General features: G+C 47.2%; 1 protein-coding gene, 1 long non-coding RNA gene and 1 other non-coding gene across 10 annotated transcripts in view; 1 reads left to right on the forward strand and 2 right to left on the reverse strand.

The window, feature by feature from the left end:
• The first annotated feature begins 1,528 nt into the window (after window positions 1-1,528).
• On the forward strand, window positions 1,529-1,682 carry LOC121648243. Its single transcript, XR_006011930.1, has one exon. It is a non-coding gene; the product is annotated as a 5.8S ribosomal RNA (ribosomal RNA).
• A 4,151-nt stretch (window positions 1,683-5,833) lies between these two features.
• Window positions 5,834-20,666, reverse strand: part of wwp2 (WW domain containing E3 ubiquitin protein ligase 2) — a 108,757-nt gene continuing 93,924 nt past the window's right edge. For 4 of the 5 annotated variants that reach the window (XM_041996279.1, XM_041996282.1, XM_041996280.1 and 1 more), the window contains 12 exons: window positions 17,357-17,485; window positions 16,223-16,301; window positions 14,414-14,485; window positions 11,469-11,557; window positions 9,587-9,746; window positions 8,436-8,569; window positions 8,082-8,222; window positions 7,890-8,010; window positions 7,540-7,644; window positions 7,295-7,391; window positions 6,890-6,962; window positions 5,834-6,486 (listed from right to left, as the gene is read on the reverse strand). In XM_041996279.1, coding sequence (XP_041852213.1) covers window positions 6,387-6,486; window positions 6,890-6,962; window positions 7,295-7,391; window positions 7,540-7,644; window positions 7,890-8,010; window positions 8,082-8,222; window positions 8,436-8,569; window positions 9,587-9,746; window positions 11,469-11,557; window positions 14,414-14,485; window positions 16,223-16,301; window positions 17,357-17,485 — 1,300 coding nt within the window. In that variant the 3' untranslated portion in view covers window positions 5,834-6,386. The remainder of the gene's footprint in view (window positions 6,487-6,889; window positions 6,963-7,294; window positions 7,392-7,539; window positions 7,645-7,889; window positions 8,011-8,081; window positions 8,223-8,435; window positions 8,570-9,586; window positions 9,747-11,468; window positions 11,558-14,413; window positions 14,486-16,222; window positions 16,302-17,356; window positions 17,486-20,666) is intronic. The other variant, XM_041996281.1, reaches the window with a different exon arrangement.
• Window positions 17,576-19,436, reverse strand: LOC121647116. 4 transcript variants are annotated; one of them, XR_006011785.1, is made up of 4 exons: window positions 19,360-19,436; window positions 18,920-19,039; window positions 18,142-18,594; window positions 17,576-17,601 (listed from the first exon to the last, which is right to left on the reverse strand). It is a non-coding gene; the product is annotated as an uncharacterized LOC121647116 (long non-coding RNA). The 4 variants fall into 4 exon arrangements; XR_006011787.1 differs by lacking the exons at window positions 18,920-19,039; window positions 19,360-19,436 and adding an exon at window positions 18,760-18,865 and having other exon boundaries at window positions 18,142-18,341; window positions 18,422-18,594; XR_006011784.1 differs by lacking the exons at window positions 18,920-19,039; window positions 19,360-19,436 and adding an exon at window positions 18,760-18,865.

A 20,666-nucleotide genomic window follows, 5' to 3' on the forward strand; every position in this document is an offset into this window, starting at 1 on the left:
ACCGCGGTGAAGTTGGTTTTAGGTTGGTATTCGACAGACATTCATCATTTCCGTGTTCAATAGCTTCCGTTTCACGTGACCAAAACACACAAAACCTGACCTGTATTATAGCACAAGATGAGACAAACAAGACACACCCCTTTTGATTCATTTTGAAAGATCCTTCTGTTTCTTACAAAATTTTTACAGTAAAAATATCAATATTTCTTCAATAGCTTCCACAAATTGTGACCGCGGGGCCCCAAACCTCAACTAAAATATTCTACTGAGACACACAAACAAGACACACCCCGTTTGATTCATTTTGAAAGCTCCTTCTGTTTTTTATAATTTTTTACAGTAAAAATATCAATATTTCTTCAATAGCTTCCACATCAAGTGACCGAGGGGCCCCAAACCTCAACTAAATTATTCTACTAAGACACACAAACAAGACACACCCCTTTTGATTCATTTTGAAAGCTCCTTCTGTTTTTCAGCGTGTGTCTACCCTTCACCGAGAGGCTTGGGTAACCCGTTGAACCCCACTTGTGATATGGATTGGGGATTGCAATTATTTCCCATGAACGAGGAATTCCCAGTAAGCACGGGTCATAAACTGGCGTTGATTAAGTCCCTGCCCTTTGTACACACTGCCCGTCACTACTACCGACTGGATGGTTTAGTGAGGTCCTCGGATCGGCCCCGCCGGGGTCGGTCACGGTCCTGGCGGAGCGCCGAGAAGACGATCAAATTTGACTATCTAGAGGACTATCTAGAGGAAGTAAAAGTCGTAACAAGGTTTTCGTAGGTGAACCTGCAGAATGATCATTAACAGTTGAGCACCCCACGCGGGGCCTCTCCAACCAGCCAAACCTGCCGAGGGGACGGACCCCGGCTCTCTCCCCGAGAGCCCCAGGGCCCGCCCCCAAGGCCCCGCAGCAGATGGACCGGCGTGACAGGACGGAGGCGTGCGTGCCCGAGCTCTCCTGCGGGCGGAAGAGGGGTCCCTCCAGGGTCCCCCTCTCTCCGCCCCGGTGCCCTCGGGTCCAGTCGAGTCTCCCCTACCTCCTCCGACCCTTCCCCGCGGCAAACTCCACCCTGGTCCGAGCCCCGGCCAGCCCGTCGGACTCCCTGGCTCGGCCCCCTCTCCGGCACCGACCCCTCGCTCCGCAGCGCGTGCACTCCCGCCAGCCCGTCCGAGGGCCTGACGGACCTGCCGTCGTGGCGCGCGTGGGAGCGTCAGGGCGGCGTCCACGTAGAGCGGGCCCGGCCTGCGTCCGGCGGAGACCCGGTCAGGGCTCTGCACTCGGAACCTCTCGAACGGTCTCACCCTGGCCGTCCCGCTGCGCGCCTCCGGGTACCCAACTCTGCTCCATCCTCCGGAGGGAGCCAGGGGGGTTTAATGTCTCCACCCTGGGGACCAGCGCTTACCCTGTCCTCGACGGGGGGGCCCGGCCCGAGATGCGGAGCGCCTGGGCAGTTCGCTGAACCTGTCCAACCCCCAGTCTCGGAAGCTTGGCCTCCAACCTGAAAACGAAAACTGTACAACTCTTAGCGGTGGATCACTCGGCTCGTGCATCGATGAAGAACGCAGCTAGCTGCGAGAACTAATGTGATTTGCAGGACACATTGATCATTGACACTTTGAACGCACATTGCGGCCCCGGGTTCCTCCCGGGGCTACGCCTGTCTGAGGGTCGCTTTGCCATCAATCGGAGGAGCCTCTCCTCCGCGGCTGGGGCTGTTGCAGGCCGCCTACGGCGCGCCTTCATCCCCCTAAGTTCAGACCTCCCGGGACGCCCGGTGCGGCCCCCTCCAAGCATTCCCCGGCTCCGGGGAAGGGGCGCCACTCCCGTCGAGCCCCTGGCATGAGTCGGGCGCGGCTGCCGGTGGACCCTCCAGTCTCCGAGCTGACTGCGTTACGCGTGCGAACCACAGGGAAAACTCGGCGAGAGCGGACCGCCCTTAGTGCCTGAGGCGCGCGGGGGGGGGGGGGGGGGGGGGGGGGGGTGCCCGCTCCCGAGCCTGCCTGCCGTCGCAGCGGGAAACCCGGCTGATCCCGAGCTCCGTGAGCCTCCCCTCCTCCGGGGAGCCACGCCTGGGGGTTGGCGGGGGGGGTGACCTCCCCAACCCCTAACCCACTTCGAATACAACCTCAGTCGGTCAGAGACTCAGCCCGTGGACGGTGTGAGGCCGGTAACGGCCCCCGGCACGGTCTTCTCGGAGTCGGGTTGTTTGGGAATGCAGCCCAAACCGGGTGGTAAACTCCATCTCAGGCTAAATACCGGCACGAGACCGATAGTCGATAAGTACCTTAAGAGAAAGTTGAAAAGAACTTTGAAGAGAGAGTTCAAGAGGGTGTGAAACCGTTAAGAGGTAAACGGGTGGGGTCCGCGCAGTCTGCCCGGGGGATTCAACCCGACGGGTCAGGGACGGCCGCCCGGTGCGGAAGGATCCCCGCCGCTTCTCCTCTCGGGGGGCAGGCGGCGGGGACCTCTCCCCGGCGCTGGCTGGCCCTCGCCGGGCGCATTTCCTCCGCGGCGGTGCGCCGCGACCGGCTCCGCGGTGGCCAGGAAGGGCTCGGGGACTCCGGTTGTCCTCTAGCCAGCTGGGTGCGGGCCTCCAGCTGCAGCAGGCTGGCTGGGGAGGAGTGGGACTGGGGCCCTGGAGGTCCTCCAGCAGGCCGGGTGCCTGCTGGATGTCTGCTGGAGGTCATGCAGGCCTCCAGCTGCAGCAGGCTGGCTGGGGAGGAGTGTGACTTGGGCCCTGGATGTCTTCCGGAGGCTTGGTGCCTGCTGAATGTCTGCTGGAGGTCATGCGGACCTGACGCAGCAGCAGGCTGGCTGGGTGTGTCTGTGACTGGGGCGCTGGTGGTCCCCCCCAGCAGGCTGGGTGTCTGCTGGAGCTATTGAAGAAATATTGATATTTTTACTGTAAAAAAATTATAAAAAACAGAAGGAGCTTTCAAAATGAATCAAACGGGGTGTGTCTTGTTTGTGTGTCTCAGTAGAATATTTTAGTTGAGGTTTGGGGCCCCGCGGTCACAATTTGTGGAAGCTATTGAAGAAATATTGATATTTTTACTGTAAAAATTTTGTAAAAAACAGAAGGATCTTTCAAAATGAATCAAAAGGGGTGTGTCTTGTTTGTCTCATCTTGTGCTATAATACAGGTCAGGTTTTGTGTGTTTTGGTCACGTGAAACGGAAGCTATTGAACACGGAAATGATGAATGTCTGTCGAATACCAACCTAAAACCAACTTCACCGCGGTGTTGTCATCAACAACAAGTTAATAATCTTGTTTACTGCATATTGCACCATTTCCGATACTATTTAAACATTTTATTCATAAATAAAATCGATTATTTATAAATCGAATAAAAAAATCATCAAAATATGCAAAAGTATATTTTCCATAAAAAGCTGTTGTAGTATGATCATGAGGAGGCCATTGATGTGTATAGTGAGTTTGGAGTGTCTATACTGTATAAGAGTGGAGTTATTGATCATTATTGGCATCATTATTGATTAATCACAATAAAAAATCATCAAAATTATGCAAAAGTAAATTTTCCATAGAAAGCTGTTGTAGTATGATCATGAGGAGGCCATTGATGTGTATAGTGAGTTTGGAGTGTCTATACTGTATAAGAGTGGAGTTATTGATCATTATTGGCATCATTATTGATTAATCACAATAAAAAATCATCAAAATTATGCAAAAGTAAATTTTCCATAAAAAGCTGTTGTAGTATGATCATGAGGAGGCCATTGATGTGTATAGTGAGTTTGGAGTGTCTATACTGTATAAGAGTGGAGTTATTGATCATTATTGGCATTATCATTGATTATCACAATTTAAAAAAATCATCAAAATTATGTAAAAGTAAATTTTCCATAAAAAGCTGTTGTAGTATGATCATGAGGAGACCATTGATGTGTGTAGTGAGTTTGGAGTGTCTATACTATATAACAGTGGAGTTATTGAATTTTGTTTGCAGCATCAAAATGTGGTATTGCAATTTGCAGACGGTCCCCGGACGCTCGCCCGGCTGAAGGCTTTGCATAGCGAGCAATGTTGTGAGTCTAGTGCGGAGGACGGCAGTTTTTCGAAAAAAATCAACATTTTGGTCCTTGTAGCTCGTAGTTTATGCTATTATAATTGTACATAGGCATCATTTGTGTTTTAAGAACGACTCAGCTAAGATTTATTGATCCCGGAAGTTTGAATCTGTGAATATCTTTCTAACTTTACCTTACTCAACTATAATGCAAATTATCCAAAGTACAAGTAGTTCTGCAGATCAACATGAACACAAAGAAAAAGACAAAATCCTGGTTTGTTTAACTGGTGAAAACTCAACTCTGCAAATACACTAAATAAAATCTTGGTTCCAGATGAAAGTTAATCCCTGAGTTAGACCATGTCCTACTTCGCTGCATAACTTTCTGCATGATCCTGCAAACAAAAAGACACCCCGATCCTTCCTCCCCCCTCGATCTCCCTCCGGGTAGCTGGACACCCTGACTAACAGCTCATACAGATTTATTTTAAAAACACAATTAATGCAAAAAGCAGGAGACTTCGGCTCTGCAGACTTGTGCTGAACTGACTGGACTTAAGACCAAATGGTCATAACTACAACCACGTAGACCATGTAGTAACCCCGTTGCTACCGGCAGACAGTTATCGGACAAATAACATGAAAATATCAACACGCCAGATATTTGCTAAATATCAAATATTGTGTCCCTAGTAGTCAGTGACATCTAGTAGGGAATGTACGGTGGCTGTCAGAGGCCAAACTTCTTCCAGCATTAAGATGTTTTCATATGTGAGTTGGAGCACTACAGGTAACTACAGGTGTACTGTCTTCTTCTATGGTGCGTTTAAGGCGTCACTGATCCCACATGGAGCTCTAGCTCCTTTCAGACAAAGCTGCGACTTAAGTTTTAAAGCTTGGTTGTCCATTCAGAGACACCGTAGTAAAATGGTGGCAGCTGCATGTATGTGGACCCACAATGAGGAGACAGAAATGCTTCGTTCTAAGAGAACACAAGTTAATTTAGTAAAGTCATGAGACACCAAAAAAGATTTTAATGACAGATATTTTTATCTCATTGATCTGACTTTGTTCATCGCTGCAGCTTTAATCTCGTCCATTAACGTGGATGAAAGCTGGTGTTTAAATGACCTTTAAAAATTCTGCCATTAATTTTGATTCATGATTTTAGTTTTTTCTACTTTTATTGTTGTGATTTAAATGTGCAGAACTCTCATATCTGTAGAAAAGAGCCAGAACTGAGTCCAAGGAGACGCCGTCATCCGAGCCATCGCCAGCAAAATTTCTCTCTGATACACTGGTTATTCATTTCAGTCCAGATCAGGAACCAGAACATGAACCAGATCAGGGAACCAGATCATGAACCAGATCAGGAACAGAAGTGGGAACCAGAACACATTAACATTAACCCATTTAAAGGAACAAGTTTTGTTAAATTCACACATTTCAGACGAGTTAGTGAAGAAATGACAGTTTTAAGATATTTGTTACTAACAGTTGAGGTCTGACCCAGGTCTGGGTTCTAGGATCCTCCCCAGAACCCAGACCTCAATGGATTTGATGGAGAACTATTTCTGGAAAGTCCCTCCAGGATCCTGCAGAACAAGAAGTGACGGAGGTCGTATCAAGTGTGGACTCAGTTTTTTCCAATGAAATTTATTTCTAAAACAAACCAAGTTTTTTGGGATTTTGGTGGAAACTTCTGGAATTCTGTCCATCGTCTCTGGGCAGAAGCAGCAGTTTTCACCCAATCACATCACGGTAACGTCATCCAATAAAAACAGACTTAAGACTGAAATCTCATTTATTTTGGATTTGTACAACCAGGATGCACCTCGACCGACTTTCACAATTAACAGAAAAATAAAAAACTCGGCCACATCTCGTCTCTGGAGTCCGTCCGAGACCACCTGGCCTCAAACGGTTCATGATAACGTCTGATTCCGTCTCGTAGCCCGCTCGCCTCCACATGGTGGGAACTGTGTGATACTGCATCATCGGGGGGGGGGGGGGCAGTTGTGCTGTTGTGGGTCCACATTAAGGTTAAAATGGGTCTAAGCAGGTGGTGCAGGTGTGTGAGGGTTTTATGTGCTATCAGTCAAACCTACGTGCACCATCGATATGCATTTACACAATGGCTTCACATCAACAACCAGACTCACGTGCACGCATGGACGTGCACATGCAGTTGTCCTCTGGGATTTTCAGGCCACAGACATGATCTTCCCCAGGTGAGAGGTTTCAGCTGATTCTCTGCCCTGTGACAAACAAATAAAAAGAATAAAGAAAAATGTCTCCAGCGTCCAGCGACGCTTTGCCTCCTCCACCCGCTTCCTGCATCATTCCTGCCCAAATCCCTCCGTCTCCTCCACGGCAAACAGAAGCTTCTCTCGGAGCTGCTCCAGGCTTCGGTAGGGCGGCAGGTCCAGACGGTTGAAGCTGAGACCAGAGAAAAAAGAAAACGAATTCACAGACTAGAAAGTTGCATCATCTAAAAGACTCAGAAGAGGTGAAATCCTGCATTTATTTCCATAAATGGCCTCCTGTGTTTGTCTTTGGAGACATGTCGTCCTTTAGATTCCTTCATGTTCTGCTGGACTATCAGCATCACTGTTGCTTTTCCCTCAGAAATCTTTTAACCAATAAGAGTCGCCAGCGGATGTCCAGGTAACAGACACCAAGAAGCTGAATAAAACCTCTGAAGATGTTGCAGTGAGAGCCTCTGAGCTGGGCGGATATACCAGGATGCTCTCCTGGAAAGTGGGATGATGATGATGATGATGATGATGACTGAATGGACCTGCCTCATGTCTGTCTAGCTGCAGAAGAGGCAGCTTCTTACCATGTGTGGCTTCGTGGAAGCCAGGTCTCCTTCCCCACTTTGTCTATGCAGAACTTCTGGGGCCCGTTACTTCCTGCAGGAGGAACAAGAGACAAGAAAAAAGATTTGAACCCAGTTATGAGAGGCCTCCATCAGCACCACCACATCCATCAAACTCACACACTTTTTTCCCACATTTTCAACCTCTGCAAACCAAACCGCTCCGTCTAAAATAAAGGCTGACTCATCAATTTTATGTGAAGCTTTTTCATTCAGAGCAGCAAATGTTTCTCCAGGAGACGAGACATCCAGCTTTTCCCCAGAAACGGGTGCAGGATTCAGGTTTGTACAAAGATTCAGCTCAGACACGGGGAGACAGACAGGGACAGAGAGACAGTTTCCATGGCAACACACAGTATTTTGTACCTATGAGCTCAGCAAAGCCTCCGACCGGCAGACGACAGGTTCCCGTTACAAACTGAAGGAGACGGATTCTCTTCTCGTTGTCCATCTCCTTCACCACCTGCAGCAGGAGACAGCAGGAGACAGAGGGAGACGTCAGGAGACACCAGGAGACAGCAGGAGACAGATGAGACAGACAGAGATGTTGCGGACATCGGTGCTCACCGATGAGCATGAGTGTGAGGAGTGTGTGTGTGGTGTGTGTGTACCTGCCAGAACCAGTGGATCTGCTTGCTGTTCTTGGTGTAATGTCTGTAGATGGTGTTCTTCTGCCAGTCGGCCAGATCGATCTCCTGCATCCCGCAGAGCATCAGCTGCAACCGACCAGACGGAGAAGCTGAGGTACAACTTTCTGCGTTAGACTTGCTGCTGTATGATTCGCCTCTGGGTCACAGGAAGTCCCACCCCCTCCCCAGACCACTTCCTTCATATTTCCACCGAACCCTGCTGCTTCATACTGACCTACACAACATGTCTACTACATTCTGAGTTCTGACCTGGATATAAAGACATGAACCAGCCTTACTGGCTGTTTACCAGCCACCTCTCTGCTCCTCACCTCCAGCTCCTTCTCGTCGAAGTAGCGCAGCCACTCCAGAGGAACCACCTCGTTGAAGCCGTCCAGGAAAGCTTTGGTCTGCTCCTCCACGCCGCGGGTGAACCTCCAGTCCGTCAGGAGGCTGCAGGAGGAAGCATCCATCATTTCTCTTCCTGTTGACGTGCGTCGCTCGCTACCACTCTGCTGCCTTACCTGATGTACTCCTCCTTGTTCTCCTCGGTGACCAGCTCGTTCTCGCCGTCGTCCTTCAGCTGGTGGGTGGAAACTTTGCCAAGGATCTCCATGTCCTGAGCGAAGTAGAGCTCCACTCCACACTCCTCCAGGTTGTTTTCTCTAGACACAGTTAGACCACAAACAAACGGTACAGATGTAAGGATGCCAACAGGATTCAGCCTTTCTGATCAGTCGACTTCCATTAAGGGGATTTCAGGCTTCAGGGAGCTCCTACAATCCGCTGCAGACCTTGTTTATGTCAAGTTCAAGGATGAAAACCATTTTCTGTTCTATAAAACACCCGGTACTTTGATCCTGTTCTGTGATACTTACTTGACCCACATGATGGAGTTGTAGAACTCTGGGTCGATGGACTCCAGGTCTTTGAGGGTTGGCTTCTTGTCCAGCATTCGCTTGTAAAACGGCAGCGTGAAGCCGGTATCGATGAACTTTCCGTGGTACAAAGCCTGCAGAGAGGACACGTTACCATAGAAACCACAGGAAGGAAAAGCTCATCCCAGAGAAAGACAGAAGAACCCAGCTGTTTCCAGAAGGTCTCTCCTCTTTCTTACTTCCATCAAACAGAAGCAGGAAGAAGGAAGAATAAAAACATCTGGCTTCACCGAGTCCGACGGACTGAAGGAACCAGGTACAACAAAGACCGGTGAGAATGGTCCAAACCCATCACAGGACAAATGTTTTCCTCTAATTCACAAATAATCTTTCCAATAATCCAGTCTTTACACTGTAAAAAGGAATATCTGGATTAAATAACATTTACAGTAATAAACCAAAAAGCCTGAAACGAGAGAATTCGATTTCTAGAAGTTCGATCGGACGTCTTGGGTTCAGTCGGTCTGACTGATGAGGACGTCGGTTAGAGGTTTGATGGCGGAATCGAACCTCTAGCATGAAGCCGCTCTCACTCCTCTATCAGACCAGCAACACATTTACGTCCCTTTCAAGCCCGCCGACGACCCACTCATTTCCTGTGATGTCATCGCTTTCATGCAACCGGCGGACCTCGTGGTTCGGGGAAGGTTGTGGATTTCTGTCCCGGTTTTTATCGACAGGCTGTGACGGTTTCTCTTAAACCTGCCGGAGGAAACCGCAGAGCTGACTCGGTTCTGTACGGCCAGACGGGCTGGAAGGAGAGCGGAACTCAGAGCCAGAGATTTACCGTAGTCTGCTTCTTATTTAGGTTAAACCAATTACATAACGAAAAGTTCAACTCTGGCTTGAAGAAAAAACTAAAGAAAGTTCTGGTTGCTTCACCTGAAATGTGGCATCATGCAGAAAAACCAGCCGCCTCGGCTGATCTGGTCCAACTGCAGATGAACCCGAGAAGACGGGTCTCAGTAACCCGACCTTGTGCTGCTGCTGCTCATTAACATCATTTCTTCATTTAAACCGTGAGTCATCCAGCTGATGTTAAAGAAGTAATTCGTATTTAACATGTTGAGAGAAGCTGAAGAACAGCTCACCATGGCGATGAAGCGTCCGATGAAGCGGAAGTACGTGAGGTGGTCGGGGTTGATGGAGGAGGCCGGGTTGATCTGCAGACAGTAGTTGTTCTTGCCAGCGTATTCAAACAAACAGTACATGGGGTTCAGGACTTCGTGGGACAGCAGGAAGAACCACTCCCTGCAGAGTGAGAGGACAGAGGAGGGAGATGCAGGACGGCGAGGAACTGAGTCAGAACAAAGATTTTCATTCCAGAAGTTTCATCACCGTCAGAGATAAAACTCAGAAAAACATCTTTAACAAACATCATTTAGAGGAAGAGAAGACGATCCCTGCAAACACAGAAGCAACAGGATGATCATCTGATATCAAATGTTAAGGATCAGAAAAACTATTCCAACTCCTGGAAGTACTAAATACGATAAGCTAACATGACATGCTTGCATTTAAAATGAACGGTTTCCTGGTTTTTTGCCTTAAATTTCCCCTAAAGAGGCAAATTGGTTTGTTAAAATATAAAAACATAAAAAATACACAGATTGTTCCACACACCAAACACATGAATCACATGGAGGACGACACATGTGACAGATAAACACAGCAGGGATGTGGAAGGATGCATGTTAGACAGAATGAGGGCCCTCCACCAGCTGCAGCACCAAGCGCTCCCAAGGCCCCGCCCACCCCCGCAGGACTGATGGGGCGGGGGAGGGTGTATGGACGGACGCAGACACCTCCCAACATCCCGTCCGTGGTTCTACCCTGTGGTAGAACAGCATGATGTCACCTACCATAGGGTAAAACCACTGACGTGACACCGGAGACAGAGACAGAACCAAAGAGAACAAATGAAGCAACAGAAAAATCACCAGATTCACAGAGAAGAGGACGGACGGCAGACGCAGGATGGACAGATGGGATGGAGGAGCTGCTACGTTTACACATCTACAAACACTCACCAGGTTTTACATGCCTGAATAAAACAGCTTCAAAAGGTCATTTTAACATAATCACATAAGACGTCTGTTCATGAGTCAGAAACGGTGACGTTGGACCAGCTTACTGCACACCGGTTATAATGGTCCCATCGTCCACATGTTTAGCTTTTGCAGTCCTGCTAGTGGACTTACAAACAATGGTGGCTTTCCTGACATGTAGTTATCACCAAAACAACTAAAAAGATCATTTTCTGGCTTCACCAGCTGAATGTTTTATTAGTAAACTGGCCAAACAATCAGCAGTTTGATTTAAGGAGAATTATGTTCCCTGCTGGTCCGAGCAGAAAGTGCAGAAAACATCCAGACGAACCAGACAGACCTCCAGAATCATGTTACCGTGGCAACAAGCCAACACGCACCTCTGCATCAGTGTGTCTGAGTGGAGGCATCAGAGCCGTGAGACACTGCCACCATCAGGTCAAACAGGAAATGACACCAGGGAGTCAGGTTTACCTGAAGTCATGTGACCAGAAGCCGTTTTTCAGGATGATTTTTTTTATCTACTGAGCTCTGAAATCAATTCAGAGAAACTTGATGGTGGTCCTGGCCCCAGGGCCAGAACTGGAGCACTGAATGATAGCGCTACGGCTCGTTTTAAGCCACGCTGGCAAACCTGCATCTGTCCACCTGAACCAGTGACGTGTTTGTTCCTGGTGACCAGAGAAGGCCACAAACTGGCATGTTTGCACCCTAATAAATGAAATAATCCGGGTTTTTTCGTCTACTCAGACTGGATCCTGGAGGTAGAACCAAAGGTAAGATCCAGAGAAGGAACAATGCTGGTGAGAAGCAGCAGGAACACAAAATACACCAACATAAACATGATTAAACATTTACAGGTCAGACGGGTGGAAACGAGACGAGAAGCTGAAGAGAGGTGTGTTTGTTTCGTAGCAGCTATTACCTGGCAATACCACCATAGTCCAGCCCCTCCTCTCCTCTCATTATGATGTAGAGGCGGCGGCGAAGATCGTACGGCTTCACGTTCATGATCTGAAGATAAAACATCTTCATTAGAATCTGATTAGAACTCATCGGCATGAACTGGAACTCATCGGCATGAACTAGAACTCATCGGCATGAACTAGAACTCATCGGCATGGCCTAGAACTCATCGGCATGAACTAGAACTCATCGGCATGAACTAGAACTCCTCGGCATGGCCTAGAACTCATCGGCATGAACTAGAACTCATCGGCATGAACTAGAACTCATCGGCATGAACTAGGACTCATCAGAATGAACTAGAATTCATCGGCATGAACTAGAACTCATCGGCATGAACTAGAACTCATCGGCATGGACTAGAACTCATCGGCATGAACTGGAACTCATCGGCATGAACTAGAACTCATCGGCATGGACTAGAACTCATCGGCATGAACTAGAACTCATCGGCATGGACTAGAACTCATCGGCATGGACTAGAACTCATCGTCATGGACTAGAATTCATCAGCATGAACTAGAACTCATCAGCATGAACTAGAACTCATCGGCATGGACTAGAACTCATCGGCATGAACTAGAACTCATCAACGTGGACTAGAATTTAATAGCATGGACTAGAACTCATCGCCATGGACTAGAACTCATCGCCATGGACTAGAACTCATCGCCATGGACTAGAACTCATCGGCATGAACTAGAACTCATCGGCATGAACTAGAACTCCTCGGCATGGCCTAGAACTCATCGGCATGAACTAGAACTCATCGGCATGAACTAGAACTCATCGGCATGAACTAGGACTCATCAGAATGAACTAGAATTCATCGGCATGAACTAGAACTCATCGGCATGAACTAGAACTCATCGGCATGGACTAGAACTCATCGGCATGAACTGGAACTCATCGGCATGAACTAGAACTCATCGGCATGGACTAGAACTCATCGGCATGAACTAGAACTCATCGGCATGGACTAGAACTCATCGGCATGGACTAGAACTCATCGTCATGGACTAGAATTCATCAGCATGAACTAGAACTCATCAGCATGAACTAGAACTCATCGGCATGGACTAGAACTCATCGGCATGAACTAGAACTCATCAACGTGGACTAGAATTTAATAGCATGGACTAGAACTCATCGCCATGGACTAGAACTCATCGCCATGGACTAGAACTCATCGCCATGGACTAGAACTCATCGCCATGGACTAGAACTCATCAGCATGGACTAGAACTCATCGGCATGAACTAGAACTCATCGCCATGGACTAGAACTCATCGCCATGGACTAGAACTCATCAGCATGGACTAGAACTCATCGCCATGGACTAGAACTCATCTGCATGAACTAGAACTCATCAACGTGGACTAGAATTTAATAGCATGGACTAAAACTCATCGCCATGGACTAGAACTCATCGCCATGGACTAGAACTCATCAGCATGGACTAGAACTCATCGGCATGAACTAGAACTCATCGGCACGAACTAGAACTCATCGGCATGCACTAGAACTCATCGGCACGGACTAGAACTCATCGCCATGAACTAGAACTCATCGGCATGAACTAGAACTCATCGCCATGGACTAGAACTCATCGGTATGAACTAGAACTCATCGTCATGGACTAGAACTCATCGCCATGGACTAGAACTCATCGGCATGAACTAGAACTCATCAGCATGGACTAGAACTCATCGGCATGAACTAGAACTCATCGGCACGAACTAGAACTCATCGGCATGCACTAGAACTCATCGGCACGGACCAGAACTCATCGCCATGAACTAGAACTCATCGGCACGAACTAGAACTCATCGGCATGGACTAGAACTCATCGGCATGAACTAGAACTCATCAACGTGGACTAGAACTCATCGCCATGGACTAGAACTCATCGGCATGAACTAGAACTCGTCGGCATGGACTAGAACTCATCGGTATGAACTAGAACTCATCGTCATGGACTAGAACTCATCGCCATGGACTAGAACTCATCGGCATGAACTAGAACTCATCGGCATGGACTAGAACTCATCGCCATGGACTAGAACTCATCAACGTGGACTAGAATTTAATAGCATGGACTAGAACTCATCGCCATGGACTAGAACTCATCGGCATGAACTAGAACTCATCAGCATGAACTAGAACTCAATAGCATGGACTAGAACTCATCGCCATGGACTAGAACTCATCGGCATGAACTAGAACTCATCGGCATGGACTAGAACTCATCGCCATGGACTAGAACTCATCGGCATGAACTAGAACTCATCGCCATGGACTAGAACTCATCGGCATGGACTAGAACTCATCGGCATGGACTAGAACTCATCGCCATGGACTAGGAAAAGAGCCTCAGTTTCATCTGTGTTATGTCGGTGACTCTGTCGCTGCCGTGCGCTTTGCGTAAGTCGGTGGAGGCTCGGCGCATCCCTCTCCCAACCAGATGTGTGCAGTCTGCTACACGAATGCGTCTATGGTTTGGTACTCTCTGGTCTATGGTTCTAGATCCTCTGGTCTATGATTCTAGATTCTCTTGTCTGTGGTTCTAGATTCTCTGGTCTTTGGTTCTAGATTCTCTGGTCTGTGGCTCTAGATTCTCTGGTCTGTGGTTCTAGATTCTTTAGTCACCTTGAGTCATTAACCTGTTAATCAGAAATCAAGTCCATTTTATTGATCAATTTATATTCTATTCATCCAAGTTAAAATAAATTAACAGGATTATAGATTATCATATATTAATATAGATTTTAGATTATAGATTACTAGGTTACATTTTAAATTAGATTATAGATGAATAAATTAGATAATAGATTTTTAGGTTATGTATTGCTAAAATTAGAAAAATCATTTTTATTGTGTATTAATAGTAAAGACATGTCTGACCTGCTGAAATGAATCTTCAAACAGCGTCTGTCTGGACACGGAGATCTTCACGTGGCTCGGCAGCGCGTTGGACTGCAAACACAAAGACCAAAACTTCACGTCAAGACACGTTTTCTGCTCAACCGACTGCAACAGCTGCAGGCTTTTACCTTCCAATACAGATTTCCTATTATTTACTAGCATCCCATTAATAACAGCAAAAAGCTGCAGCTGCTTCCTCTCAGATGAAGTCGCTTTGGATAAAAGCGTCTGACTGTAGAATAGAATAGAACAAAATAGAATAGAACTAAATAGAATAAAATAGAATGGAACTGAATAGAATAGCTGCTCCTCTATATAATAATTATTTAAAAAAAGAAAATTGGTAAAGACGAGGGCAAAGTAAAAAAAATAAAATAAATAAAAAAAACAAAACAAGGTTTAACATCTCATTTTTTCATGTTTATAATTTATTCGTATAATGATGAAAAACAGGTTGAAGTTTTCTGTAAAATCATCAACTTTAGACGGATCTTCCTTTTTAATGAATCCTGAAACATGTTGTTTAACTATAAATAAAGTTATTGCTACCAGCACAGGTAAAACGTGACATGAGAAAGTATTTAGACGAGATTAAAAATAGCCCAGAACAAATGTAGGAGATGACTCAGGAGCGTAAAGTGGTAGAGAAACTAAAAATGTATGCAGGATAAAAACCAGCTATGCAGAGGGAATAATCCGATCTGGACATTTGATCCTGTAGCTAGCTAGGTCCACCCACACCAGACTCCTCATCCAGGTCTTCATGGACCTGCTTTGTGCTCTGGTGCTCAGTCATGTTGGAACAGGAAAGGGCCGTTCCCACATTGTTCCCACAAAGCTGGGAGCATGGAAGTGTCCAAATTCCTTTCACTGGAACTGAGGAGCCGAGCCCAATTCCTGGAAACCAACCCAAACCATAATACCCCCTCCACCAACCGCCAGACCCAGACTCCTCCATCAGATCGCCAGACGGTGAAGCGTGATTCATCCCTCTAGAGAACAGGTCTCCACTGATCCAGAGTCCAGTGGTGGCGTTCGCCACACCGCTGCATCCCACGCTTTGCGTTGGTGATGACGGCCTGGATGCAGCTGCTGCCATGGAAACCCGATCCATGAAGCTCTCTTCTGTTCTAGAGCTGATCTGAAGGCCACGTGAAGTCTGGAGGTCTGGAGCGATCCACTCTGCAGAAAGTTGCTGACCTTTGCGCCTCAGCATCCGCCGACCCGCTCAGTCTTTTTACGGAGCCGACCACTTTGCTTCCACTTTGTTATGATCCCACTGACAGCTGACTGGAATATTTAGGAGGGAGGAAACTTCATGACTGGACTTGTTGCACAGGAGGCTTCCTACCACAGCGCCACGCTGGAATCCACTGAGCTCCTAAGAGCGACTCGCTCCTTCACAGAAACAGTCTGCATGCCTCGCTGCTTGGTTTTTATACACCTGTGGTCACGGAAGTGATTGGAACACCTGGTTTCAGTTATTTGGTTGAGTGAGTCAATAATTTTGGTTATGTGGCTGGATGGATAGATGGATGGAATTTATTAACCCTGTAGGATTATTCCTCCTCCTGTTTCTCTCTTTTTGTTGGTCTTTTAATAAAATGTCTAGTTAACGATTAAATGGGAACACAAATGAGTAGAAGAAGGAATGTTTTTCTTTAATGACACAAGGTGTAGATGAGATCAGTAAAGGGGTTTAATCATTCTAATGTCGCACGTTGCAGCACTTTGCTCAACATTGTTGTTTTCAGAGTGCATTATAACTAAAGTTGCAGTAACACTTACATGACAAAGGAAACGAAACTGATGGTATTTCCACCTAAAGCTGCGATCGTAGGCGCCGGGTGAGCCGCCTTGCCGTGACCTGCACACAAATGTAGACAGAGAGAAAAGAGAACTCTGTAAGCTCCATAAGGTTTTAAAACAAACCTAAAATCAACATCATGATCTCCTGAAATAAACCCTGATGTTCCTGAAGGAGACTGATGTTTTCCTTAGCTGCAGGTCAGAGTAAATTTTAAATGCTCCTCATAACTAATCAGTGTGTCTGGGTCTGGAAGACTGGGTTGAGTTTGTATAAGTTCAGCAGCCTGCAGACAGCAGAGGTTTGCTTTGTCAGCAGACAGAGGCTGAGAGGAAGGAAGGAAGGAAGGAAGGAAGGAAGGAAGGAAGGAAGAAAGAAAGAAAGAAAGAAAATATTGTAGGGTTAGTTTGGGGTTTAGGGTTTGGCCTAGCAAACGGAGACCACAGCAGCGTTCGCTACTGACACTCCTGAAGGATCCAGAGCTAAATCCGCCAGCAGTCCACCACCATCCCACTAAAAATACATGCACATATCAGCAGGAAAAGCAGCTTCGCATGTGCATACGGTGAAGCTGTGCACACGGTGTCTGCAAGCAGCGGCCACATGAGCAAACACACACTTGCATGCCAAAGGTAAACAGAGAGCAGCACAAACAGCCACACACATGCCAGCAGAGCCTGCTGCAGCACATCTGCACATCCTCCTGGCTCTGAGACGGCCAGCCATAAACCTCCATGTTCATGACAACATGGGATCAAATGTAGGTTTTTTAATATCTGTAATTATGAAGATGATTCAGTTTCAAAGAAATATTAGAAATAGGTTAAGAAGTTAAAAGCAATAGATAAAAACATTACAAGAAAATAATCTTTTACACAATCTTTTTACAGGTATTTACCAAACAGGAGATTTATGTCCATAAATAAAGGCAATGCAGTCTGATCAGAGCAAGGCAAAGTCACCATACAAACAGAAAATTACTAATCATCTCTTTTATAGTGTTTTATGGTGTATTTGTTTAATCTCTGTGTTAGAAAATTGTTACCTCAGCCTCTGACATCTCTTTATTTTTTAATAAGCAGCTTTAGGAGAGAGGGCTGAGATAGAATATTTACCCTGACTCAAACCCGGGTCTGGGGTCTTTAAAGGTGGTAGTGCGCAAGTTGTGGTCCACGAAATATCGGACTCCCTCTGCCGTGTACTTCATCTCCCAGCCCGGGGGCAGGGGGTGCTCCTTGATCATCCTGCAACAGGGAGAGGGCAGTGAGCACGGTCCCAGTCTGAAGGGCGCCGTCTCAGGGATAAGACTTAACACAACTCCACCCCCAAAAACCTGTGCAGATAAAGTCCTGGATCATACCTAACACACAAACCTCTAGAGCAGAAGTCCTGGGGATCTGGGACTTTAGCTGCATAGCCCCACTAACCTGTGCAGCTAAAGTCCCCGATCATATGGCCCCCATTAATCTGTGGAGCTAAAGTCCTGGATCATACTTCCCCCCGCTAACCTATGCAGCTAACACCTCGGATCATACCTCCTTAGCTAACCTGTTGAGCTAACGTCCTCGATCATACCTCCCTCGCTAATCTGTGGAGCTAAAGTCCAGGATCATACCTCCCTATCTAACCTGTTGAGTTAAAGCCCTGGGATGGAAAGTACCTCCCCCGCTAACCTGTGCAGCTAACATCACGGATCATACCTCCCTAGCTAACCTGTTGAGCTAACGTCCCCGATCATACCTCCCTCGCTAATCTGTGGAGCTAAAGTCCAGGATCATACCTCCCTATCTAACCTGTGCAGCTAACATCTCGGATCATACCTCCCTAGCTAACCTGTGTAGCTAAAGTCCAGGATCATACCTCGCTAGCTAACCTGTGTAGCTAACATCACGGAAAGTACCTCCCCCGCTAACCTGTGCAGTTAACATCTCGGATCATACCTCGCTAGCTAACCTGTGTAGCTAACATCACGGAAAGTACCTCCCCCGCTAACCTGTACAGCTAACATCTCGGATCATACCTCCCTCGCTAACCTATTGAGCTAACGTCCCCGATCATACCTCCCTCGCTAACCTGTGGAGCTAAAGTCCAGGATCATACCTCCCTATCTAACCTGTTGAGTTAAAATCCTGGATCATACCTGCCCCGCTGACCTGTGGCGCTAAAGTCCCCGATCATACCTCCCTCGCTAACCTGTGGAGCTAAAGTCCAGGATCATACCTCCCTATCTAACCTGTTGAGTTAAAATCCTGGATCATACCTGCCCCGCTGACCTGTGGCGCTAAAGTCCCTGATCATACCTGTCCCGCTAACCTGTGCAGCTAAAGTCCTGGATCATACCTCCCCCGCTAACCTGTGCAGCTAACATCATGGATCATACCTCCCCCGCTAACCTATGCAGCTAACATCTCGGATCATACCTCCCTCGCTAACCTGTGGCGCTAAAGTCCAGGATCATATCTCCCTATCTAACCTGTTGAGTTAAAGCCCTGGGATGGAAAGTACCTCCCCCGCTAACCTGTGCAGCTAACATCACGGATCATACCTCCCTAGCTAACCTGTTGAGCTAACGTCCCCGATCATACCTCCCTCGCTAATCTGTGGAGCTAAAGTCCAGGATCATACCTCCCTATCTAACCTGTGCAGCTAACATCTCGGATCATACCTCCCTAGCTAACCTGTGTAGCTAAAGTCCAGGATCATACCTCCCCCGCTAACCTATGCAGCTAACATCTCGGATCATACCTCCCTATCTAACCTGTTGAGCTAACGTCCCCGATCATACCTCCCCCGCTAACCTGTGCAGTTAACATCTCGGATCATACCTCGCTAGCTAACCTGTGTAGCTAACATCACGGAAAGTACCTCCCCCGCTAACCTGTACAGCTAACATCTCGGATCATACCTCCCTCGCTAACCTATTGAGCTAAAGTCCCCGATCATACCTCCCTCGCTAACCTGTGGAGCTAAAGTCCAGGATCATACCTCCCTATCTAACCTGTTGAGTTAAAATCCTGGATCATACCTGCCCCGCTGACCTGTGGCGCTAAAGTCCCTGATCATACCGCCACCGCTAACCTGTGCAGCTAAAGTCCTGGATCATACCTGTCCCGCTAACCTGTGCAGCTAAAGTCCTGGATCATACCTCCCCCGCTAACCTGTGCAGCTAACATCACGGATCATACCTCCCCCGCTAACCTATGCAGCTAACATCTCGGATCATACCTCCCTCGCTAACCTGTGGAGCTAAAGTCCAGGATCATACCTCCCTATCTAACCTGTTAAGTTAAAGCCCTGGATCATACCTCCCCCACTGACCTGTGGAGCTAAAGTCCAGGAACATACCCCCCTATCTAACCTGTTGAGTTAAAGCCCTGGATCATACCTCCCCCACTGACCTGTGGAGCTAAAGTCCAGGATCATACCCCCCTATCTAACCTGTTGAGTTAAAGCCCTGGATCATACCTCCCCCACTGACCTGTGGAGCTAAAGTCCAGGATCATACCCCCCTATCTAACCTGTTGAGTTAAAGCCCTGGATCATACCTCCCCCGCTAACCTGTGAAGCAAAAATCCTGGATCATACCTGCCCCACTGACCTGTGGAGCTAAAGTCCCTGATCATACCGCCCCCATTAATTTGTGCAACTAAAGTCCTGGATCATACCTCCCCCGCTAACCTGTGCAGTTAACATCTCGGATCATACCTCCCTAGCTAACCTGTTGAGCTAAAGTCCTGGATCATACCTCCCTATCTAACCTGTTGAGTTAAAGCCCTGGATCATACCTCCCCAGCTGACCTGTGTAGCTAAAGTCCTGGATCATACCTGCCCCGCTAACCCGTGTAGCTAAAGTCCTGGGTCATACCTCGCCCGCTAACATGTGCAGCTACAGCTCTAGATGCTAAAACAGAAAAACATGATCCATGCCAGGGTATTCAGGAGCTCCTAGCTTTGATAATTCAGATTTAGGTAGTAGAGATCAACTCCTCCACTATGTGCAGAGTGTGCCTTTCATGCATTATGATTGGAGATTCAGATTAATTAAACATTAGTTTGTCAGAAAAATGACCACTCATAATATTTAGCATCATTGAAGTGCTATCTCAAAAGATAAACTCTGATCATTGGAGTGGAAAAAACTACCTAGCTGCTGCAGATGTAAATATATTTTTCAATCATTAGCCTGAAGGGCAGTTTTATCTCATGTTACATAAACAAGGAGTAGACATGTGAAATCTCCTTCCATCTACATGGTTAGAAGAGTTTTAGAAAGGTCTAATTGCAGTGGGTGATATGAGATAAATCATTTTAAAAGTAGTGGGAGTCTTTGAATGCCAAAAGAAGCTGGTGAGACCAGCATCACGAGCTAAATGAAGCATGATTAGTTTCTTCATGTAGCTCTAAAAACACTGAGAAGTTTTATTT

This window comes from Melanotaenia boesemani, chromosome 10, assembly GCF_017639745.1.
Source record: "Melanotaenia boesemani isolate fMelBoe1 chromosome 10, fMelBoe1.pri, whole genome shotgun sequence".
In the NCBI taxonomy this organism is placed as follows: domain Eukaryota; kingdom Metazoa; phylum Chordata; class Actinopteri; order Atheriniformes; family Melanotaeniidae; genus Melanotaenia; species Melanotaenia boesemani.